Source organism: Scatophagus argus, chromosome 3 (genome assembly GCF_020382885.2).
Source record: "Scatophagus argus isolate fScaArg1 chromosome 3, fScaArg1.pri, whole genome shotgun sequence".
In the NCBI taxonomy this organism is placed as follows: Eukaryota; Metazoa; Chordata; class Actinopteri; family Scatophagidae; genus Scatophagus; species Scatophagus argus.
Window position 1 is genome coordinate 6,754,646 of NC_058495.1, and position 20,103 is coordinate 6,774,748.

At 39.4% G+C, this 20,103-nt stretch overlaps 2 protein-coding genes across 6 annotated transcripts; one reads left to right on the top strand and one right to left on the bottom strand.

Annotated features, from left to right (window-relative positions):
* Positions 1 to 595: 595 nt before the first annotated feature.
* On the bottom strand, positions 596 to 5,095 carry capza1a (capping actin protein of muscle Z-line subunit alpha 1a). The gene is made up of 10 exons (XM_046383116.1): positions 4,982 to 5,095; positions 3,388 to 3,451; positions 3,251 to 3,302; positions 3,089 to 3,152; positions 2,772 to 2,978; positions 2,602 to 2,681; positions 2,387 to 2,465; positions 2,226 to 2,297; positions 2,006 to 2,068; positions 596 to 1,532 (listed from the first exon to the last, which is right to left on the bottom strand). The coding sequence occupies exons 1-10, from the start codon at positions 5,015 to 5,017 to the stop codon at positions 1,392 to 1,394; spliced, it is 858 nt and encodes a 285-aa protein (XP_046239072.1). The 5' UTR covers positions 5,018 to 5,095; the 3' UTR covers positions 596 to 1,391.
* Positions 5,096 to 8,233: 3,138 nt separating this feature from the next.
* Positions 8,234 to 19,795, top strand: ncoa5 (nuclear receptor coactivator 5). 5 transcript variants are annotated; one of them, XM_046383127.1, is made up of 12 exons: positions 8,234 to 8,383; positions 9,211 to 9,270; positions 11,666 to 11,938; positions 12,225 to 12,332; positions 13,294 to 13,357; positions 15,166 to 15,414; positions 15,503 to 15,615; positions 16,949 to 17,078; positions 17,255 to 17,454; positions 17,564 to 17,768; positions 18,113 to 18,204; positions 18,813 to 19,795. In XM_046383127.1, the coding sequence occupies exons 3-12, from the start codon at positions 11,770 to 11,772 to the stop codon at positions 19,376 to 19,378; spliced, it is 1,896 nt and encodes a 631-aa protein (XP_046239083.1). In that variant the 5' UTR covers positions 8,234 to 8,383; positions 9,211 to 9,270; positions 11,666 to 11,769; the 3' UTR covers positions 19,379 to 19,795. The 5 variants fall into 5 exon arrangements, with proteins under 5 accessions (XP_046239083.1, XP_046239079.1, XP_046239081.1 ...); XM_046383123.1 differs by having other exon boundaries at positions 8,235 to 8,383; positions 15,500 to 15,615; positions 17,252 to 17,454; XM_046383125.1 differs by having other exon boundaries at positions 8,235 to 8,383; positions 15,500 to 15,615.
* Positions 19,796 to 20,103: the final 308 nt, after the last annotated feature.

Sequence of the window (20,103 nt, forward strand, 5' to 3'; positions counted from 1 at the left end):
TTCATGTTTTCAAAAACATTTACAGACAAATAATAGACCTACAGCTACCTTAAACGGTTAGCAATAAACGACTCGCTAGTTTAAGAAATAACATGTTAAACTGTTAAGTTTGGAAATCTAATAAAAGCACAATTTTCGAGGGGTGGCTTTTTCCAATATTTATTTTTAGTAGGAAAACCCAAAAATGTTTTCCTAGTACTGTGATGTTTAGAAAAACAGGCTGTGCAGTTGAAAGGCTGGATCAAATATCTTGTATATTTGTTTAAAAACGGTTGCTAGTTTATTTTCTGAGTTGACTTATTTCAGTTCTAACCGGAGTTAAATAGGGATAGAATTATAATTCATAATTCCTAGTTCACAATATGTAGTTAAATGCTGGCACAGAAAGTCCACAGTGCACATAGAAACAGCAGAATGATTGTGGAAGGAAGATGTAATATACCCAATGCAGTGTTCAGTGACACTGCGTCTGTCTTAATGTCACAGCTCTGGTACCAAAATGAATGTGTAAACTCATCCTGAGCTCAATAAACCTCCTCCAAGAAACCCTGAAGAAAAGAAAAAAATAAATAAATACATGATGATCACCACTGCCTGAAGGTCATACTTTTTATTTCATGAATAAATGTACTTACAGTTTGTATAAAAAAATAGAGCAAAAGCTAAAGGCAAACAGCTGGCAGGGGGACACCAACACTTTATCAGTACTAGGGGTATAGAGGAATTATCACCGAAAATATCTCTCGACAACAGAGAGAAACAAGGAAGACAAAATATGTTCAGCGAATGGGAAAAAATGTATGCTTTGGCATGTCTGCCAACTACCACCCTGCATTCAGGGGATGCTTAAATATAATCAGATGGGATCCTCAGAATGAAATATAAATTGAACAATTTGGCATGTCTCTTCAGTCAGTTCACATAACAAACTGCATACAGTATTTGCCTTCTCTTAATAAAAAAAAATGAAGGTATTGGAGGCTCTTAAAGAGTATCAGTTATGTCATATAGAAAGAAATAAGTTGCTACATGAAAGTCAAGGGGTTTTGGGAGGATGTGTGTCCATTTGAAGCACTGGGGGGAATCAGAATATGTTTGTGTTGAATGTGACTGTGAGAATTCAAATCGCAGAAAATGACGCAAACTTTCAAAATGTCACTAAAGGCATTACTTGTTAAAAATAATGTATATATGTTTGCAGTTACGCCACTCAATGTCATTTGAAAATGAAGGAATCCCCTCGTAGTGCATAACGGAAACTGTTATTCTCCTGAAAAACAAAGAAATGTCTCTTGTAGAAGGACATACAGTACATTATGTTGCATCACACGTGTGCAAAAGCATCTGCTTCTCTTCAATATGTCTGTTGTAACCCCAGCAGCCTCTGTCCTCTAAGCATTCTGCATCTCCTTGCCAATCTTGTAGCTGAGGATCTTGTTCCAGTCAATCTTGGTGCGGGTGACGGGGAGTTGTCTGCGTAAGGCTTTGAACGTGGTGTCCGACATGGTCTGATAGTTCTCACTGATGGCCACCTGAATAACACACGAAGATAAGTACACCAGTCACACTTTCTAGATAGAAACACCTTGCAACGTGATGTCATCTGCCAGTTTTTTTGCGAAACTTTATTTGGTATTGTACATATGAGGATGACAATTTTCCACAAAATGTGTTGATATCTGAATATTCCAGAATAACTATTAAATCTGTTTGCATCTCAGTTTGCTAAAACTTGTTTCAAAATGAGAAGGTACTCATTTACTTACTCACTTACTTATTAATTTGTTTTCCACATTACTATACAGGACATTTTGTAGACACGTAGGCCTGAAAATCCATTTGTGACAATGAATCAAACTGATTTCCCTTTGTCTTGAAAATGCACAAGCAGCATTCTGTTTCTGGCTTACATGAATTTTTCATTCTTTCTCTAAGTACGGTCCACTAATAAAAACTTTTCATTCACTTATGGAGACAACACTTGTTATTCTTCACTCTGACTTACCTGGTATTCATTCTCTGCATCCGCAATAATTTTCACCAGCTCCTTTGCAGTCTGGCTCTCATTCTGCCAAAACATGCATTTGTTTATTGGTATTGTACACTGGTTTATTGAACACACTTTACCATAAATCAAATCACATGGACTAAACAAGAATCTTCAGCTTTACTATATAACATTGCATTGTTTAAAGTAAAAAAAAAAACTAAGGTGGAACACTTACAGACACAGTCAGTGCTTCCTGTACATCTTTATGGCTGACCAGTTGCACATTTCCATCCTCATAATAATGAACCTGGGATAATAGAGGAAATAAAGACGACAGTGAAACCACACTAACTTTACAGCTAGGCCAATACTACACCCATTAATAACTTCACACACCTGTATCTTCATGACTCCGACCAACTGTGCCGAAGATTGTGAGACACTGAACTTCCATTCAGACCGGCAGCGACCATTCCTGGTCACAGAAAATGTGGAGGAGAAATCTTGAAAAACAATTTCAAGCACTCCTAACACAACCACACATCACTGGCTCTAGACTCCACCAACATAATGAACAACAGCTTAATAAACATGATTATCCATCCGCTTACCAGAAGTTTTTGGGCTCAAATTGATGACCCTCGATACAAGCAATAATGGTCTGCTGGCCATCGATTGTTTTCCCATAAACCTGAAACAGACAAAGACAGATGAGTAGGTGATTCACTGTATATGGTGCTGAACATGGCAGCTGTGATGCAGAGCAGGTGAGTGATCTTACAGTGCAAACTCCACTGGGGTAGTGCTCCTTGACATAGGCCCTCAGAGCAGAATCACAGGCATCCCTCCACGACTTGAGGGCTGCCTCCCCCTCATGGGGCTGGGGGTCGCTGGCTTGCTTTCTCAGGTGGTCATACTTGAAGGAGATCTTGTTGTGAGGGTCAAAGAAGCAACCATTACCCAGGTCTCCATGCTCAGTAATCAGGACCTGCAGGGAAAACAGAGAAACTTTACATTACTATATCTGTTGATGCAGACATTGTTTAACTCATTTAAGAAAATGAAATGTTCTGAATATATTTTTAAGAAAATGCTTACCGGATCATCATATCCATCAATTTTAGCAAGGGTGAATTGATCCATGTTGTACTGGGCAAAGGCGCTGTATCAAAACAAAGAATACAACCACAAGTTGGCGTCTGGAATATCATTACTTAACTAAATGAAAAAAAAAAAAAACAAGAAAAGAATGAAACTCACTGAGCTGCTCCCTCTCTGAGAAGATTATCATTGTTGAGCAGTATTCGAACATCTAAAAACGATAATAAAATCATTAAAGTGTTGTTTTCATATACATTAAAATGCAAGTAGTGGTTAAGGTTTCAAATAAGACTCACCATTGAAGACTTCATTGAACTCTCCTGGAGGAGCGTGCAACACAAAATTAGCTGCAATGCGGACCTAGTAATAAATAAACAAAATAACAAATAACATAATTTCAAAATAGCACAAGGCATCGCATTATGACTAACTACAGTATGAAACCTGTTTGTTCAGTTCCCTTGTTGCATGTAGGAACTCTAGTAAAGCCAAACAACAACTAGCTCTTTAATCACTAACCAAATTTGCTGCATGCTTTTTGGGAAATCCAGCCAATTTGTTCTCTTTTGATACAACAGGTGATGTCTGTGAGAAGTGAAAAGCCTACATACAGCCATTAGGGTGAAGTAGAGAGCAGTCTGCGGGCTTGTTAGCTCTGTTTTGGCCACTCCTTACATGGCAGACAGGGTATGTTGCCCATGGGCTTTTATTAGCAGGCAGTATGCAAGTGTAAGCATGTGGTGTCAAAGCTACAGAGTGAAGAAGTTGTCGCAGATATTAATGCTCTCACAAGTTTATTAGGTAGCACATAGAAACAAAGAAGCAAAGTTACAATAATGCTCTTTCTATTTTCAGTCCTCATTTGTGAGCTTCATAACTTTACCCAGTCCCACATCCTAATGTCGGAGGGACATTATAGTGTGGTTTTGCCACTAATGCCATCTCTCAGGCAGACAGGGTTATTTAGCCTCAAGGCTGAACGGGCTGGCAGTGACCTACAAATGGGCTGTCCAGCTGAAAAGGGTAAAAGGGCATAACAATGACTAACCCAGTTTAACTGTGCTCCTCAATGGTTAGACTATTCGGGGCCCAGAAAGCACTCACAGGCTCTGTTTCTCCAACCATTCCTCTTATCAAGATACTATAGATGCATAAATCCAACAAAAGCTAAAATGGAAAATTTCAATCCGTACATTACACTTTTTAAAAGCTCACTGAAGTAATGCTGGGAGGTGCAAACCCCTGGCCGGACCATCACCTTTAGGAATGCAAAGCATTATTTTACAACATGTAGCAGCATGAGTAAGGGGGGCAACACCAGTCGCAGCAAGCCCCAATATCCCTGCAGGAGGACTGCAACCATACTATGACTAGAGCGCAAAAAGTTGCAGGCACATAGCCTACGTAAAAAATAACCTTCAAAGTCAACAAACATCTGTGATAAACTTCAAATTATGATGCCATCGAAAGTCTGCTACAAATACGTTAAAGTGAACTGGGTGTGGGTGGTGTTATGCCCCAGTGCAATGTCATTATCCTTACTGTAAATGCAGGAAGTAGCTCGACTTCCTTTCATGTAGCATTAGCTGATCGTTTCCAATTATTCTAAACTCGTGGTCATGCTAAATCAAACAACAATCTCGGCCATACACATGTGTAAGGCACAAGTTAGTTAACTTACAATATGTATTGGTGCACAGGAACAACATGCAAGGTACGACACTGAACTGTCAAAAACAGCACTAACGTTACCTTTGCTTAGCTAGCGCCACCTAATACGGTCCACTCAGCAATTCATTCTACATTGTAATGATTTTAAAGAGCACCGCTATTTTTCAGTACAACGGCAATGAGTAATAATTAATACAGTATGAATTTATAAGGTAATACCTTCTCTTCGTCGCTGAGCTCTTCGAAGTCTGCCATCTTGGCTCAATGAGGCGCTAACAAAACGACTGTCGGTGTTGCCAGGTATGTGAGACTCCTCCCAGCACAAACACAAGCCCAGCCAGGAAACTTGTGCTGCGATGTGTGAGCTCACTTTCCATGTTGTCCTGAAAAAACAGTAAATATTCTTGCTTAAGCCAAAGAACCTACATGCTTAAATGGTCTAATATTGAACAGGAAGAAAATAGTCTTAAAAAGTGTAAAAGTGCGCCGTATATGTACATTAATTTCACATACAAATAGACGCTTTCAACGTCCCAACCTGGCAACCCTTGAAGCGTTCAAGTCGCCTGGGATGGATGGATGAGTGCTCACATCATTGGACAACTCAAGTCAGTTGTAAATTAATGTGTGACAGTTAGGAATACTACTCATCGGTAAAATAGCAATATAAGGGTGTAATTACTTTTAAAGGCGGAATCTGACCACAGTCTGTGAGTCTGACTGACAGAAGATATGCTTGTATTGTTTTATGACAACATTTAGAAATAGATTTTCGTGTTCGTGGTTATGACTTGTATGTGAACGTTATTTACAGGACGAAAATCGAAGCTTTCGGGTTACTGTATTGGTAACTCCGAAATCACTTGAACGTGGCATAAGTTCAGCACTGCGAAGTATACGTCACGCGATAGCTGCCGTCACAGAAATAATCGTCACCAGCATCTTGTAGCGTTGCTAAAAGAGAACAGTCTATTCATTTGTGGGTTTCTTGTATCATCTTTGTTGACGGTGCTCAAGAAGTCGGCGGAAGTTAGAGGATGTGATTCATGAGGGATCTTTTTTGTGGGCAGTGGTAAAAGAACTAATAAAAGTAAGTAAGTAGAAATATTTCAGTGTAAAAAAAACAAAAAACAAAAAACTTTGTTACAAGTTAAAGGCCTGCGTTTAACTCTCAGTAAAGTCCTTGATCAACTTAAAGTAGCAAATGCTCAAGTGCTCATGCAGAATGGCGCGTTATAGTATATTATATATTGTGTCACTCAATTATAATTAGTGATACATTAATATTTGCATCTCTGGGTTGCTTAACCTCGATTAGTGCAAAATAATGTATAAGTTATCTCAGCCTGGCCGGTTGTGTTGTCATGGTAACTATAAGGCAGTCGTTTTTGGCTGAATATCCTAGAGTGGCAGTTTTGTATTAATAGCCAGAGATACAGTAGTTTTATCAGGACTTACAGTGAGGACACTGTTTTCTCAGTTTTCACATAAAGTAAGACATGTTTTCTGCAGATAGCTACATGTCATACTGAGCTGTCAAGCAGTGGTTACTGAGCAACAGCATGAGGCAATATGCTGGTGCTGACACTGATGTCTCTCAAAGGAGACTATTTTGATACATGGCTTGGAAACTAATCCAATGCTGTCCACTTTCACAAAAAACTGATGGATTACTGTTGCTTTCTGGCCAACGTTTTCCTTAAGATCTTGATCAGCTGACGTTGTTGTTCATCTCACTTTGACAGTGTTATGGAAGGCATAATTCAATAAGCTGCCAAGGCATACTAGGTCCAAGTGGCAAGTGGCAGCAAAATGGCAAAGGATTAATCAGCTTTGCCATGCTAATGTACTGTCAGTGTTCTTACTACAGGTGGTAAAACATATTGCACTGTAACACACCCCAGATGTTATTATCTAAGAAAATCCATGCGCATTATACATTATATTGGAGTGACGGGACCGCGAAAATCCAATAGGGTCAATATCTTTAAACACTGCCATATATTTACAAAGCTGCTTCTGTCTGTCATCTTGGCACTTGGCACTTTATTCATACAGCAACTTCCAAGAGCAGATACGTCACAGTGTGTCACAAAAAAAAATAGTGTCCAACAGACATATACATATAAAACAAAATGAATTGAAAAAACAATATACACAGATATTAATTCCAAAGGCATATAGTTCATGAGTTACAACCTCAAAAGCCTCCTTCAGTTTTAAGCCTAGATCATAGGATAACCAACCTGTTGATAATTAAGGGCAGCAATAGATTTGTAATGCAGCCAGGTGCCTGACCATGCAGAGCTAAGGGAACACACGAACATTGAATTGGATTTGGAATTTGATGGAGAGCCAGTGAAGAGAAATCACATGAAATTTTTTGAAGGACCTGGTCAAAAGTTCAGCAGCACCATTTTCGACCACTTGTAAACATCGAGGGGAAATTTCTGAGGTAGGTGAAGGGGGAATTCCAGGAATTCAGAAAGTGTACTGAGCCTTTCTGTTTCATCCAGTCAAATAGCATCTGTAAGAGCTTATTTGGCAACTTTGTCTTTTGTTTCTTGTTTGGTTGAACAATACAGCAGATACAAAGTGAAATCACAAAAGACATGTGCGTACACACACACACACACACACACATACACACACACACACTCACACACTATTGAAAGGCAGAGGACAATGCATTCTTATGCAGCAGTTCATACCAGAGCCTGTGGAAAATACAGACATAAACATAATCCATAAAAGAGAAGAAAGAATAGTGTTGCTGCAAGGTGCTGCAAAATAATAATTATAATTCCTCAGTGAGACTGTCGAACTCTGGAGGACCTCTGTAGCCCCTGCTGCTACCCCACATCCGCCACCCCACCCCTGGTATACACACACACACACACACACACACACAAACACACACACACACACACACACCCTCCCCCTTCCCCGACAGCCACTCACAGAATATCGCATAACTTTGCACTGACTTGGAACTTTTGCACTGACTTTGCACAATACGGCACCTCAACTCCATTGCACACTACCTCAAATATTGTTGTCATTTCATTGTTTATAGTATTCAGTTTTATACTGCTGTTTTATATGTATAGTTATTTGCTATTTTTCTTATATATGTCACTGGGCTTAATTTCGTTCCACCTCATGTTTCTAACATGTGTGAAATGACAATAAAACTCCTTGAATCCTTGAATCCTAATCTTGTTTATGCTTTGAAATGGTTCATGGTCGTAAAATTTGTCTGGCATGTTTAACATGTCATTCTGAGTTGGTTGAGAGTTATTACCTGAACAGAAACACAAGTTTAAGCCATTTCCTGCACTATATCATGTGGACCAGCAGGTAAATATGTGACAAACTTAAGGCAAAATACTGTACACTGCACATAGCAACTTTCCTTCGGCATACTTATTTTACAACTAGCCAGTAGGGGGCGATGGTGTTTGATGATAGCTGTGTTGACGGAAGAAGAAGAGGAACTCGTAGCCAGTTGCCGTTGAAGAAGTATAAGAGGAAGAGAAGGTATTGTGAGAAGGTAGCTAATGGCCTTTAGCTGTCCGTGTCTTCGAGAAAGCGTAAAGGCGGACACATTTCACACTGAAGGTGAGTAAAGAGTTGCTCTGTTGTTTTTAATATAACCACATGGGAAAAGAAATCGTGTAACGTAGGGTAGACGGCTTTGTAACTACGAGGCTTGCCGTTTGGGTTTAAGATATCATGTGGGGTTAACTAGCCAACATTGCTAAGCTAACAGCTAGCGAGCTAACGTGTACGTCGTAACCACATAATTATAACACCCATACACACACAACACACTGAGATGATTATTTTGACGCCGGAGCGCAGTTTATAAGACACTCTTTTGTCAGTTTCATCATTACTAATAAATGGTCTGAATTCTATAGTTTTTTTAAAAAAGATATTTATAGACGATAGTGTTTTGTCATGATAAATTACTTCACTGCCTAGTTGAATTGGTACGTCCGTGTCTCATCAGATAGGGAACAGTGCAAGCTACACATCACAGCACACATGGTAGTGATTGTTGCAAGGCTGTTGTGCTTGATTGGGCAAGTAAAAAGGATATTCTCACCAGTTCTGTATCTCAATGCAGGATGCACTTCCCAGTTTTTGTTTGTTCAAGCCATTGTCAATTATTTACAGTAATATGAATATGAATGGATTAGATGTGTACATGAAATAAGAGCAGTACAAAGATTTTTTTTTTTTTTTACGGAATGCTAACCTGCATTCTCCTTAAACTTTCTCAGAGTTTATGTGAATGATAGATGTACATGACTTTAAGTGAACATGACTCACATTTTTCTTTGCAACAATATTTGGTGTAGTTTGAAGCAACTATATACATTTAAGAGAATTTGAAGTGATTTGTTTCCTGAACTGTGCAATTTTATTCTTTCACCTTTCAGAGGCTAGCGGATTTTGAGTTTTGAGGATACAGAACCCAGGGCATCCCGGTTCAAGTTAAGGTATGTAAGGTGCTGCTCTCGGAAAAACATAACATACACCACTTCCAACCATAAATGTAATACAACAAAAATTAGGGATCGACCGATTTAAAAGAACAAAAAGGAATTAAGTACAATTTGGAGGTACTTGTACTTTTCGTGACTACTTCCATTTTCTGCCACTTTGTGCTCCCACCCACTACATTTTGGAGACACACAACTTATTTTTTTACTCCACTACATTTATTTGATATCTTTAGTTATCAGTTACTTTGCAGATTAAAATTATTCAGTATTGATATGCTATTACTCATACCATGTAACCAGTCATATAGTTCATTGTTAGATATTGAGTTAGGCCACAGATAAAGCCAAAGTAGCACATTTTAAAAATATTGATTTTATTTGCAATTGGACAACCCCCCCCCCCCCCCCCCCCCCCCCCCCCTCACACACATACACACATTCATTCTGATGATTAAAAAATGATGAATATCTTATCCGATAGTCAGCCAGGCTAATAGTCGGTCTATCCCTAACAGAACTGCCTTTGCTTTCTAATGCTAGTTTGCAAAGCCTGTTTGTTTGAAGTGAAAATCTCTTGAGATTCTCTTTTGCTGATATCAGTTTATGTGTGCTACGCAGAAACATCAATTTATCCTGAAGACTTTTCAGAACGTTTGTTTATTTGAACGAAAGAAAACTTTGGCGTTTTCAAGGTGACCATAAACCCATGATTTCTTTTCGTCAATGCGATTTTCCTCAAGGCATTTTTACCATTTCAAGAGAAGAGGATGGTTTGACCATATGCTGCATTTAAATTTGTTTTACAAAAAAACGTGTCCGAACAGCCATTTCGTGAAATCTGAGAGACCAACTGGGACATATTTTTCCTTCCCAATAATATCATGGAGCATTTTCAATGTTTGACTGTGGGATTCTTCGATTTATTACCAAGAGTTCATTTGAAAGTTTAATCTCACTGCTCTGCAGTGTGTACCTGTGTAGGTACCGATGCTTATTTCATTCACTTTTTCACAACAGCTGCCGTTTAACGTTGTGATTTTGTTAAGCGCGAAATGTTTGCGACGTCGTATTGCATTCGTTTGACACGTTCTGATATACCCGTCTCGACCTGTTTCCTCACAAAATGATGGCATATGCTCCCTGATTAAAATGCCATGGTGCGTTTTATGCAATGTTATAGTTAAGTTTATACCGGAACAAATGATCTAGCCAATTTATATAGGGGTGTGACAGTAAACGCCGAACTACAAAACTGCGGTCAGGTGATGGCTACACGGTGTTCAGCTCATTACCGTCATGACTGTAAATGTCTTTTGTAGGCTCAGTCCCGTGTTCTTCCACTGCGCAGTGCATTTAAAATCAGAGCTGTCACACACGCTCACAGCCTCTGATTGGTCAACAAATGAGGAACGCAGCCTCTGATTGATCAACAAGAACACAGCCTCTGATTGGGTGACCGACTTACCCTAAGGCATCGTGGGGTTGTCAGAGGATGGCATACAGCTGAGCTAACATCAACAGTAATTGTTTGCGGCATGGAAAATGGATAACCGAAGACATTCAGTGCTGGGTTTATCATTAAGTCTTCAAAACGACACTGCAGTTCAAGGCTTCTGAAAGGGATATGATTGCAGAAGAGTGGCACAACAGTATCATTAGGCTTTCCTGCTGACCTTCCAGACATTACTTTAATTTTCCAGCTGTTGGCAATAAGAATGCATGTTTAGTTGACTAGTTGTTTAAATGTGCGTGCTTAGTCAACTAGTTGTTTAAATGTTGCTACCACTAGCTGGCACCAGAAATACCTACTTAGGTGAAATAGGTGTTGCTGGATGGAGGAGAACAAATAATTTGAGCACTATGCTAGGCACATGCTGCATTGCTGTAGTGGCAAACTGTTTTCTGGAGATTTATGGACAATGGTCAGGGATTCTTTCATGTAACATGATGAAGAACATTAAAAGTGAACAATAAATATTCCATCAAAGTCAAGAAGCAGAAGTTAGACTCTGTCACAAGCACATCAGTTATTAGCCTGTCTGTGCAGCTCCTCAGTGGTTTTAAGTTAAAGCTTAGCCACTACAGTACACACTCAAATTTCATATTAACATAATTTGCACTGTCTTCCTCTTCAAATGTTGCCTCATTCAAAAATATGAGCATCGGATACTAGTGTGAACAAGACTTTCTTATCCCTACACAAAGGAAAAACAGGGTGGAAGTTAAATTAAATAATGTCGTACTATGCAGATTAGCACCAGAGAAATGCAGGATGCATTTAGGAATGTTTTCTTTGATGTGGCTTTAATCTGCAAATTTTGCTCTACTAAAACTATTTATCCTTCCAAAGGAATTTCATCTCTTCTCTTAACTGACTGACATGTTTCAGGATCGTGGACAAGAATTTAAAGACGCTTATTAGTGAGCAAACCAAACTTTTCAAGCGTTTGAGACACACGAAGAAGGAATCCATTAAACCCTTGGGATCAAGTTATGTCTCGCCGAAGAAGCCGCAGCCCATCACCAGGGCGTTATTCACGCTCCTGCAGCAGTAATGATCCTAGAGATTTGGAGAGAAGGATTTTTGTTGGGAATTTGCCGACCTCTGACATGGAAAAGAAGGATTTGGAAGACCTGTTCAACCCATACGGGAAGATAACTGGTCAGTAAATGCAATATAAGCCCTAAATTGTCGATTTTTAACTCCTGACAATAATTTGAATCGAGCAGGCTCTCCCTAAATGTTACAGTCGTTGAATAATTTCTGAAGTGCATTTAGTCGACCTTTTTTTTTTTTGTTTGTTTGTTTGGTTTTTTTTCCCATGGTACGTAAGCATGTAAAATTTGTAATGATATGCCGACTGATTTTGTAAAGCGGATAAATGGGTAGGTATCCAGAATGTTCTTTGAAACCCTCCTTTGTACCACCTAAAATGTTCCTCTTACAGGCGTATCCATGTTTCGTGGGTTTGGATTTGTACAATTTGAGCGCGTAGAGGAAGCCGAAGCTGCAAAGGCGGCCCAAAAGGGTCGAATATATAAAGGTTATAAAATAGGTAAGCCTAAACTGCATTAGGTGTGATTATCTTGCCTAAAAGGATAGCATTTGTTAGTACACAGCAAGCAACAAAGCCAAGTTTAGGAAAGAATAAGGCTTGTTTTGTTTTGGTTTTTTTTGTTTGTTTGTTTGTGGAATTTTTTTTGGTCATGATGGTTAAGTGTTAATCCTGCAGATGATTTTTTTTCTTGCAGATTTGGTGATTTGCCATTAAAGAAAAATTAGTAATTCTGCCTTCATAAGGGTGATCACTTAGCCAGTGGTTTTCTGTGTATGAAAGCTAGAGATGCCCTAAACAGCCCTCAGATAGTCTCTTTTAATGATAATGAATTAGTTTGCTGCTTTTAGTAAATGAAAATGCCCATAACAGCAAGTGGCAAGTGGAAGCCTATGCTTGCCCACATCACAGAGTGTAGGTTGTATGATTTGATCTACAGGTAGCTTAGATTAGCTTTGTTGATTTTCAGTTTAAATCTTTCTTTTTATAGATAGATTTTATAGTGTTACAGCATTGGTTTACACAACGCATAAGCAAGTACATTATTAAATTCTGGCAAATTTCTGAATCTCTGGAATCTTTTGTTTTATTTGCACACTCTGAATTTTCATCAACATGGATTTAAATGTGTTACCAAAGCACTTGCGGTTTTGGGAGTCTCCGAAGGTCACAATTCAATTTGAAAATCTTATTTACACGTTCAAGTTTTGCTAGTGTTTAGCCAGTTTTGAAAGAAGAATTTCTTCATTTCTTCAGTTCGTCTTTCACTCAATATGACAGTTTTGGCAAATCGATTTGCTGCATTTTGACTCGTCCAGTTTGGATTTTCAAGCTTGGATATTGGAGCTCATTTTCATTTTGGATCGTGGAAGTGTTGACGTGGCCACTCCATTCTACGTGAACGCATAAGCTGATTTACATGTCACTGCTATGTTCAACGTTTGGATTGATTTATTTTCAGATGTAAATATGGCAGTGGAGCGACGGCAAGCTAAACCTCAATCCCAGCAGAGCCCTCCACGAAGGTAAAGTAACGCAAAATGGGTGTGAAGAACTACCATCGCCTCTAAGGTGCCGATTTAAAAAAAAAAAAAAAAAAAATCAAACAAACTTTGTCCTCTATTGTCATTTCCACCAGAGGAACATTCTGCTTGATGGAAGCTGGTGTACCATGAGATGGTTCTGTGGTGGTTAACGGATCAGTCAATTTTCACGAAAAATTAAAGTTTCCAGATCTTCTGCAATAAAGGAGAAAGCCAAATGATTTAAATTTAGTGTCTTTGTCTCAAAGATTCTTGCCTTGTGGTTTTTCAACACTTGTGTTCTTTGCGTGATTTTGTTCTGCATTTCATCTTATAAATCAAAAATGCAACTTTCCGACTGAAGGAACTGTAATGCTATTCCCAGCCTACCCCTTATCTGTTAAGCAGGTTCATGTCCTACACCATGGTCTTAAACTCATTTGGTGTGTACATTAAAACTGCATTTAGTCTTGGGAGCAGCTCTCCTTAAGCCAAGCACGTGTTGAAAAAACAGATTCTGATTAGGCAAGCTGCAGTGAACAGATTTGTTAAGTATTTCATAAAAAAAGCTATTTTTGCCTTTGCTGTTTCTTACAAAAAAATTGTCTGTGTGTATGTGTATATATATATATGTGTGTGTGTGTGTGTGTGTGTGTGTGTGTGTGTGTCACCCTTAAGCCTAACAACTGTTCAATGAATTTCAATCCTCAAAGCATCTGCAGAGCTGCTGCAAATGTCAACTTGTTACCACCAGCATCTAACTATCAGTGGACTAACATAAAACTATCAGCAGGACTGTTTCACGTCACACGCTCACCTGCACAAGACACGGACACAACATGGATCCATTTTTATTTATTGACGTTATTTGTCATCAAAAACTTAAACACATAGGGTCACAGATGAGTACAAACAGTGCACATGCTTATTTTGATATGATTCACTTTCATACTGTGATTTTAAATGCACAGTATTCTCGGGTAATTTGCAGTAAAAGGAATCTGTTGGTGTGGTATTTATTTTCCTTTTGATTTGGAACACACATTTTTGTCTCGCTTTTAAGTAGAGTGTTATGAAATTTTCATATTGCTGCAAGAAGTAAGTTATTTGCCCAATCCAGGAAGTCTTGAAAAACAAATTCTTTTTCTAATCTCTCATCGTTGACTGCAATAAAACTTTTTTGGGGGTTAAAGAAGCAAAGCCAAACCATGAAAAGATAAACTTCCAAGAGAATTGAAAAGACTGAAGTAAAACTTGCTGTGCAACAATTTCTGCTGTAGTTCAATTTTTGTGAGGAAAACGTCTAGCAAGAGTTCATTTTTTTTTTAAATCCGTTTTTAAACTCATCACATTAGAATGTGGCTTACAGAACAAAACACAAATCATCCTAGGAAAAGTAAATGTGCAAAATAAACCACCTTGTTCAAAAAGTTTGACCAGCCTCGGTACTTGTGGTACTTTAATGTCAGCAAACCTCAAATGGTCGAATCAATTTGCGGTTTACATGGATTACTTAACATTTTTGAAAGACTGTTGTTAAAATGGTGCTTATCGAAATCACCTCTCCTGGATTGGATTTATGCCAGTTTTTTTGCCATCACCATAGCTGTTCTCTGTGCACTACTTCAGTTGTGTGATTAAATATGTTTCATGTTTTCATATTGAATAAAATAAATTTCATAAAATTTACTGTACCAACTGTTGGCCTGTCCTCACCAGTTGGGGACAAAAGTTCCTGATGCCCTTTGTATTATTTCATAGTCAGCCTAAACAATAACATTCCTTGCACTAATAGATAACTTTTCTCTCAGGGCCCCGTATAGCAGTTATGGGGACAGCAAAGAGCCCCGGCCTCGGTCACGCTCACCCTTGTATGGGCGTGATGGCCGGGAGCCTCGAGACAGTCGAGATGGACGTGAGTCTCGGGACAGCCGTGATGGGAGGGACCCAGGTCGAGAGCCGAGGGCGGGTGGACACTCTCGTGACCCTGATTACCGGTACCGTAGTACAGAGAGCAGAGACAAGGACCTCAGAGGTGACCCACGGGATCCTGCATACAGGTGACTACTGACACTCAGACCTGTAGTTGGGAAATCAATGTTAAATGGTTATATTCTAATCTGATCCTGAAATGTTTCCATGCAGCAGAGATGAGTATGACAGATACTATCGCAGTGGTGCTGAAGATTATTACCGAAGGAAGGATGAACCTTACCGGGACCCTTACAGAGATCCCTGGAATGGACGCCGTGAACCAGAGGGTATGCACTCTGTACTTGACCACCGTAATATTGCAGTGTTTTCTCACAGGTTGACAATTTTGTGCAAGTTGATTCACTATCAGTTTGAAATCTTGGAGAACATAATGAAACGTACATCCAGTCATTGTGAGGAGATGTTCTTGATGTCAGTTCTTTTAACCCACTAATTTTTTTTTAGTAAATTATTAAAATATATAAAAAGGCCATTCTATTTCAAAGTAGTAATGTCTATTTAAAGTCTGCGTTGTTTTGAAGAAACTGGCTGCTTTATTGTCAGATAAGGCAGAAGAAAGCCTTCAGGGCTTCTGAGCAGAAAGTTCTTTCAGAAAGCTTTGTGAAAGGGTCTGTTCTTATATAAACAATCACGACGTTTTCGTAAACCTGACCTAACTGTGACAGTAAACTGAAAATAAGAGATCAGCTGAGTCCAAAAATAAGTCAACATGTTTCACATGGGGCATGAATCCAGGGACCTGTAGTACAAAGCCAATTCAGCATACCCATGGTGCCTTTTGGTTGTCTGGCTTCGCTAAGCTGAACAGTCACTATGTTGTTAAGTGATCGCACAAAGGTGTGGTTATCAACTCAAGATTTTCTAGTGAGCACGTTTCACCAAATAATAACACAATGAGATTTTTGATAAGTAATTATCAGTAATGTGGATATAGTGACTAAGTGGGTCAAGGTAAATATTGGAACAGTCTGGTAAATTTAGAAAATTTAATTATTTTACTGAAATCCAACATTTTAAACTGGGAAAAGGCAAGACTTGTGCTATATTGTGATATGATAACATCCAAATTCTGAGATGATATATAGTTTGATATAAAATTAAAAAGATACTATATAGATATATATAGTCTATATATCTATATATAGATAAGATAAGAAGACTTTCTGTGTTGTCAACTCTTTGTGACCTGGGTCACATAATCAAATAACCACTGACAATATTCCAAAAACAATTAAATAAAAATTTTCTCAGCTGGGCAGGGGACGCTGCCTAAGTATGGTCTATTTATTTTTCTTGGACAGAATTGTCCTGATCTTTTGAATGCCCAAACCCATCCACATACTTGTTTTTAACTTTAACTTAAACTACATACTGTATGTTGTGTTGAAAATTGAACTGTATGTCCATGGAAATTGTGTTCTATTGATTCATTTCATTGTCAAGTGTTTTGCAGTTGTATTAGTGGTATCAGCAATATTTATAGTATGTCAGAGAACTAGGAATTGCCTGACTGATTGTTAACAGGTTGTTTTTTTAAGACAATTTTGGTTTGTATTCAGAAAATTGAACTGACTGACTCCCCTCTTTTCTCAATTGCAGATGATCGTGCTCGACCAGAGGAGCGTCGGCGTAATGAATTGTACCGACAATACTATGAAGAACTCCAGCGGCGCTATGACAGTGACCGTCCTGTTGACTGTTCTGTTATTGTCGTCAACAAGGCACAAAAGTATGTCCACTCTCTTCTTTATCGAAAATGCAGATCTGTGACCTGAAACTTCTCTGTAGGCATTCAACTAGTCGTTTAGTAAATAGGATGTTTTCATTTCATATTGCTCCTGTGTGTGTGTGTTTGTGTGTGATTGCATCTGCCCGTGTGTACTTGTGCTTCAAAAACAACTGTAGGGAGTATGCTGAGACGGTTGGGCGGAAAGTCCGTGATTTGGGTATGGTGGTGGATCTGATCTTCCTCAACACAGAAGTCTCACTGACCCAGGCATTGGAGGACGTAGGCCGAGCGCGCACTCCCTTTGCCATCATCATTACCCAGCAGCACCAAGTTCACCGGTCCTGCACTGTCAACATCTTGTTTGGCACACCACAAGGTAATGCTAGAAAATAGTGTGCACTTATTGGTTGGTGGAGTCACATTTGGCCACTTGAAATGTAAAGAGGACTGAGTTTCATCTTTTTTGTGTGTCCTGTGTGCCGTAGAGCATCGAAACATGCCAATGCAGGATGCTATGATGCTGGTTGCCCACAACTATGATGCCTACAAAGTAGAAAACCGTGAAAAGGAGCGCGAGGAGATCGCCAGAAAGGCTGCCAAGATGGCAGACGATGTGTTACTCAGGGAGCCAGACAGAGAGAGCCACCCAATTTCTGTGCTCACTGCCATCACACTGCTGTCTGAAAACAGGTATCTGTTTTAATATCAGGCTCGGAAGTCTTTATTGTCTTTGTATAGATGCATACAATGAAATTAGTAGCAGCAACTCAAGTGGTGTATTCATTCACCATGAAACAGAAAATACACCAAACTAGACAGCCAAGAGCTGCTGCACTCGCATGGGCCGCCTTCTTAACATATCTTAACAGCTGTCTAAAAGTGTTGCATAACATCTTGAATTAATTGTTAAACATTGGTGCTGTGGAGAATATAAGTTTCTGTGATAGCTCAGGTACAGTTTGCATGTTGTAAAACTTCCCATGCATTTGTAAAAATCATGTTTAATATTTTTTGGATGTATTGTTGCTGGGTAGGTTTGTAACCCCAGAAGAACTGGATAGTCTCATTGTGTACCTGAAGGACAAAAGAGCCCGACTGCTACGAAGTGCTGCAGACCCTCTTGCAGGTAGGAGGAAAAAGTGTCACATTAATGGATGGATTCACATTTCTGTCAAAGTGTATTCCTGAAACCGTATGCACACAGGCCTGTCACGGTACCGTTATCGACTTCTCGCACATACCTACCTTGATAATGTCTGTTGTGATTCCATATATTTTTTGTGAACTGAGCCAGTTTATGGGACTAGAGATCAAAAAAATCAAGTTGCCATTCTGTAAAAGACTAATCGCACGGTTAAGCTGAAGTTAATTGAAAGCTTTTGTAATTGGACAAACAAAATAGGTTTTCTTGAAAGTTAGTCGTCTCAGTTGAAATTCCCCCTTTGTGTCACCACATCTCCAGTGAAGAGCAACAAGAAAAATACTCTGTGGAAGGTATGGAAATTTTGCACTGAGAAGAAATTTGGAGGGTAGCCACTTAATTTCTCAAAATGAGGTTGCTGACCCATTTGCTTGAGCTCATCTTTACAATACATTTTTACACAGAAGACTGGGTTTTGTCCCACATCACTTACATTACCAGTCAACACTTCTGAAAACAGGATTTCTCTGTTGAATGTGTTATTGTAGTTGTTTGCAGAGCAGCATTGTCTAACTGAACCTGTCATCCTACAGCTGGAGTCCACGTTCCAGCTCCTGCAGCAAGCCACCCTGACATTCCACCTTCAGCTGCTGGACTCCCTCCTCCATCCCATTCTACTCACATGCCCTCACAGTCCAGCCACCTCGGCCTAACAGCTGGTTCAGGCACCTCAGCTAATCCCAACCATCAGCAGGAGCTGCAGGCTAAAATCCTCAGTCTGTTTAACAGTGGAACTGGGGTGTCGGCAGGTACTGGAGGGCCTTCCGTCCCCCAGTCACAGGCCTATGGCTCCCTTGGCCCATCCCCTTCACAGAACCCACCCCGCCAAGCCATGCCTAGCTCTCTTCCATCTGGATCCCAGGGTTATGTCCCTCAACAGAGCCGCATGCCAGTTGCGTCAGGTGTTCAGAGAGCCCCCACTGCTTCAGGTATCAATTTTGACAACCCAAGTGTACAAAAAGCTCTGGACACCCTCATTCAGAGTGGACCGTCTCTCAGCCCCCTGGTGAATGCCGTTACCTCTCAACAACCACCTCCCAGGGCGGCACCTAGCATGGGCCAGGTCACACCTATGTCCATGTATCCTCAACATTACTGATGGGTTGTGGAAAATTACCTTTTTCTCCTAACATGAGGCCCACCTGTCTCTCCAACACAAATAGACAACACATCAGTCCTCTGTGCAGTAAATTTACCGGCTGTGTATAGGTAGACCGTAGGGATGTTTTGTCTTAGTATTGTGTTCAGTTAATTCAATTTGACAACTTGTCCAGGCTACCTAAAGGTCTGTATTTTTACCTATTAGCCAGAAGATGATTATTCAGTCTTCTTACATGTAAACTACGGTATGTGGTGAAGTGTGTAAAGTGCACGATATTTTGGTTTATGATGGACTACTTGGTTCTTTTTCAGCCATGATCTGTTGTGTTTTATAGTTTGTCTTTTTAATTTGTAACATTTCAATTGTCAAAACAAGACATAATTAAAAACTCAAGACACAGTTGCTTTAATAAAATGGTATTGGTTTATTGCATTTTGTGCTGACAAATCTATAAAATGGAATGGTATCGCCAGAAGCCATAGAGATATAAGCATTTGAAATGTAAGATAAAACTACTTTTTCCTCTTTTTAAATGTACCATGAAACACAATAGAGAATAATATGTTTTTTTTATTTTAGAATATTTAACTTACACTGACACAAAAGAAACACCTCCACACTAACTGTATTTGATTTATTTACACGTAGCCCCCTCCCACCCCTGCCCCCAGCGTTTACAAGTGCACATGTATATACATACACACTCCCACACAACTGAAAGG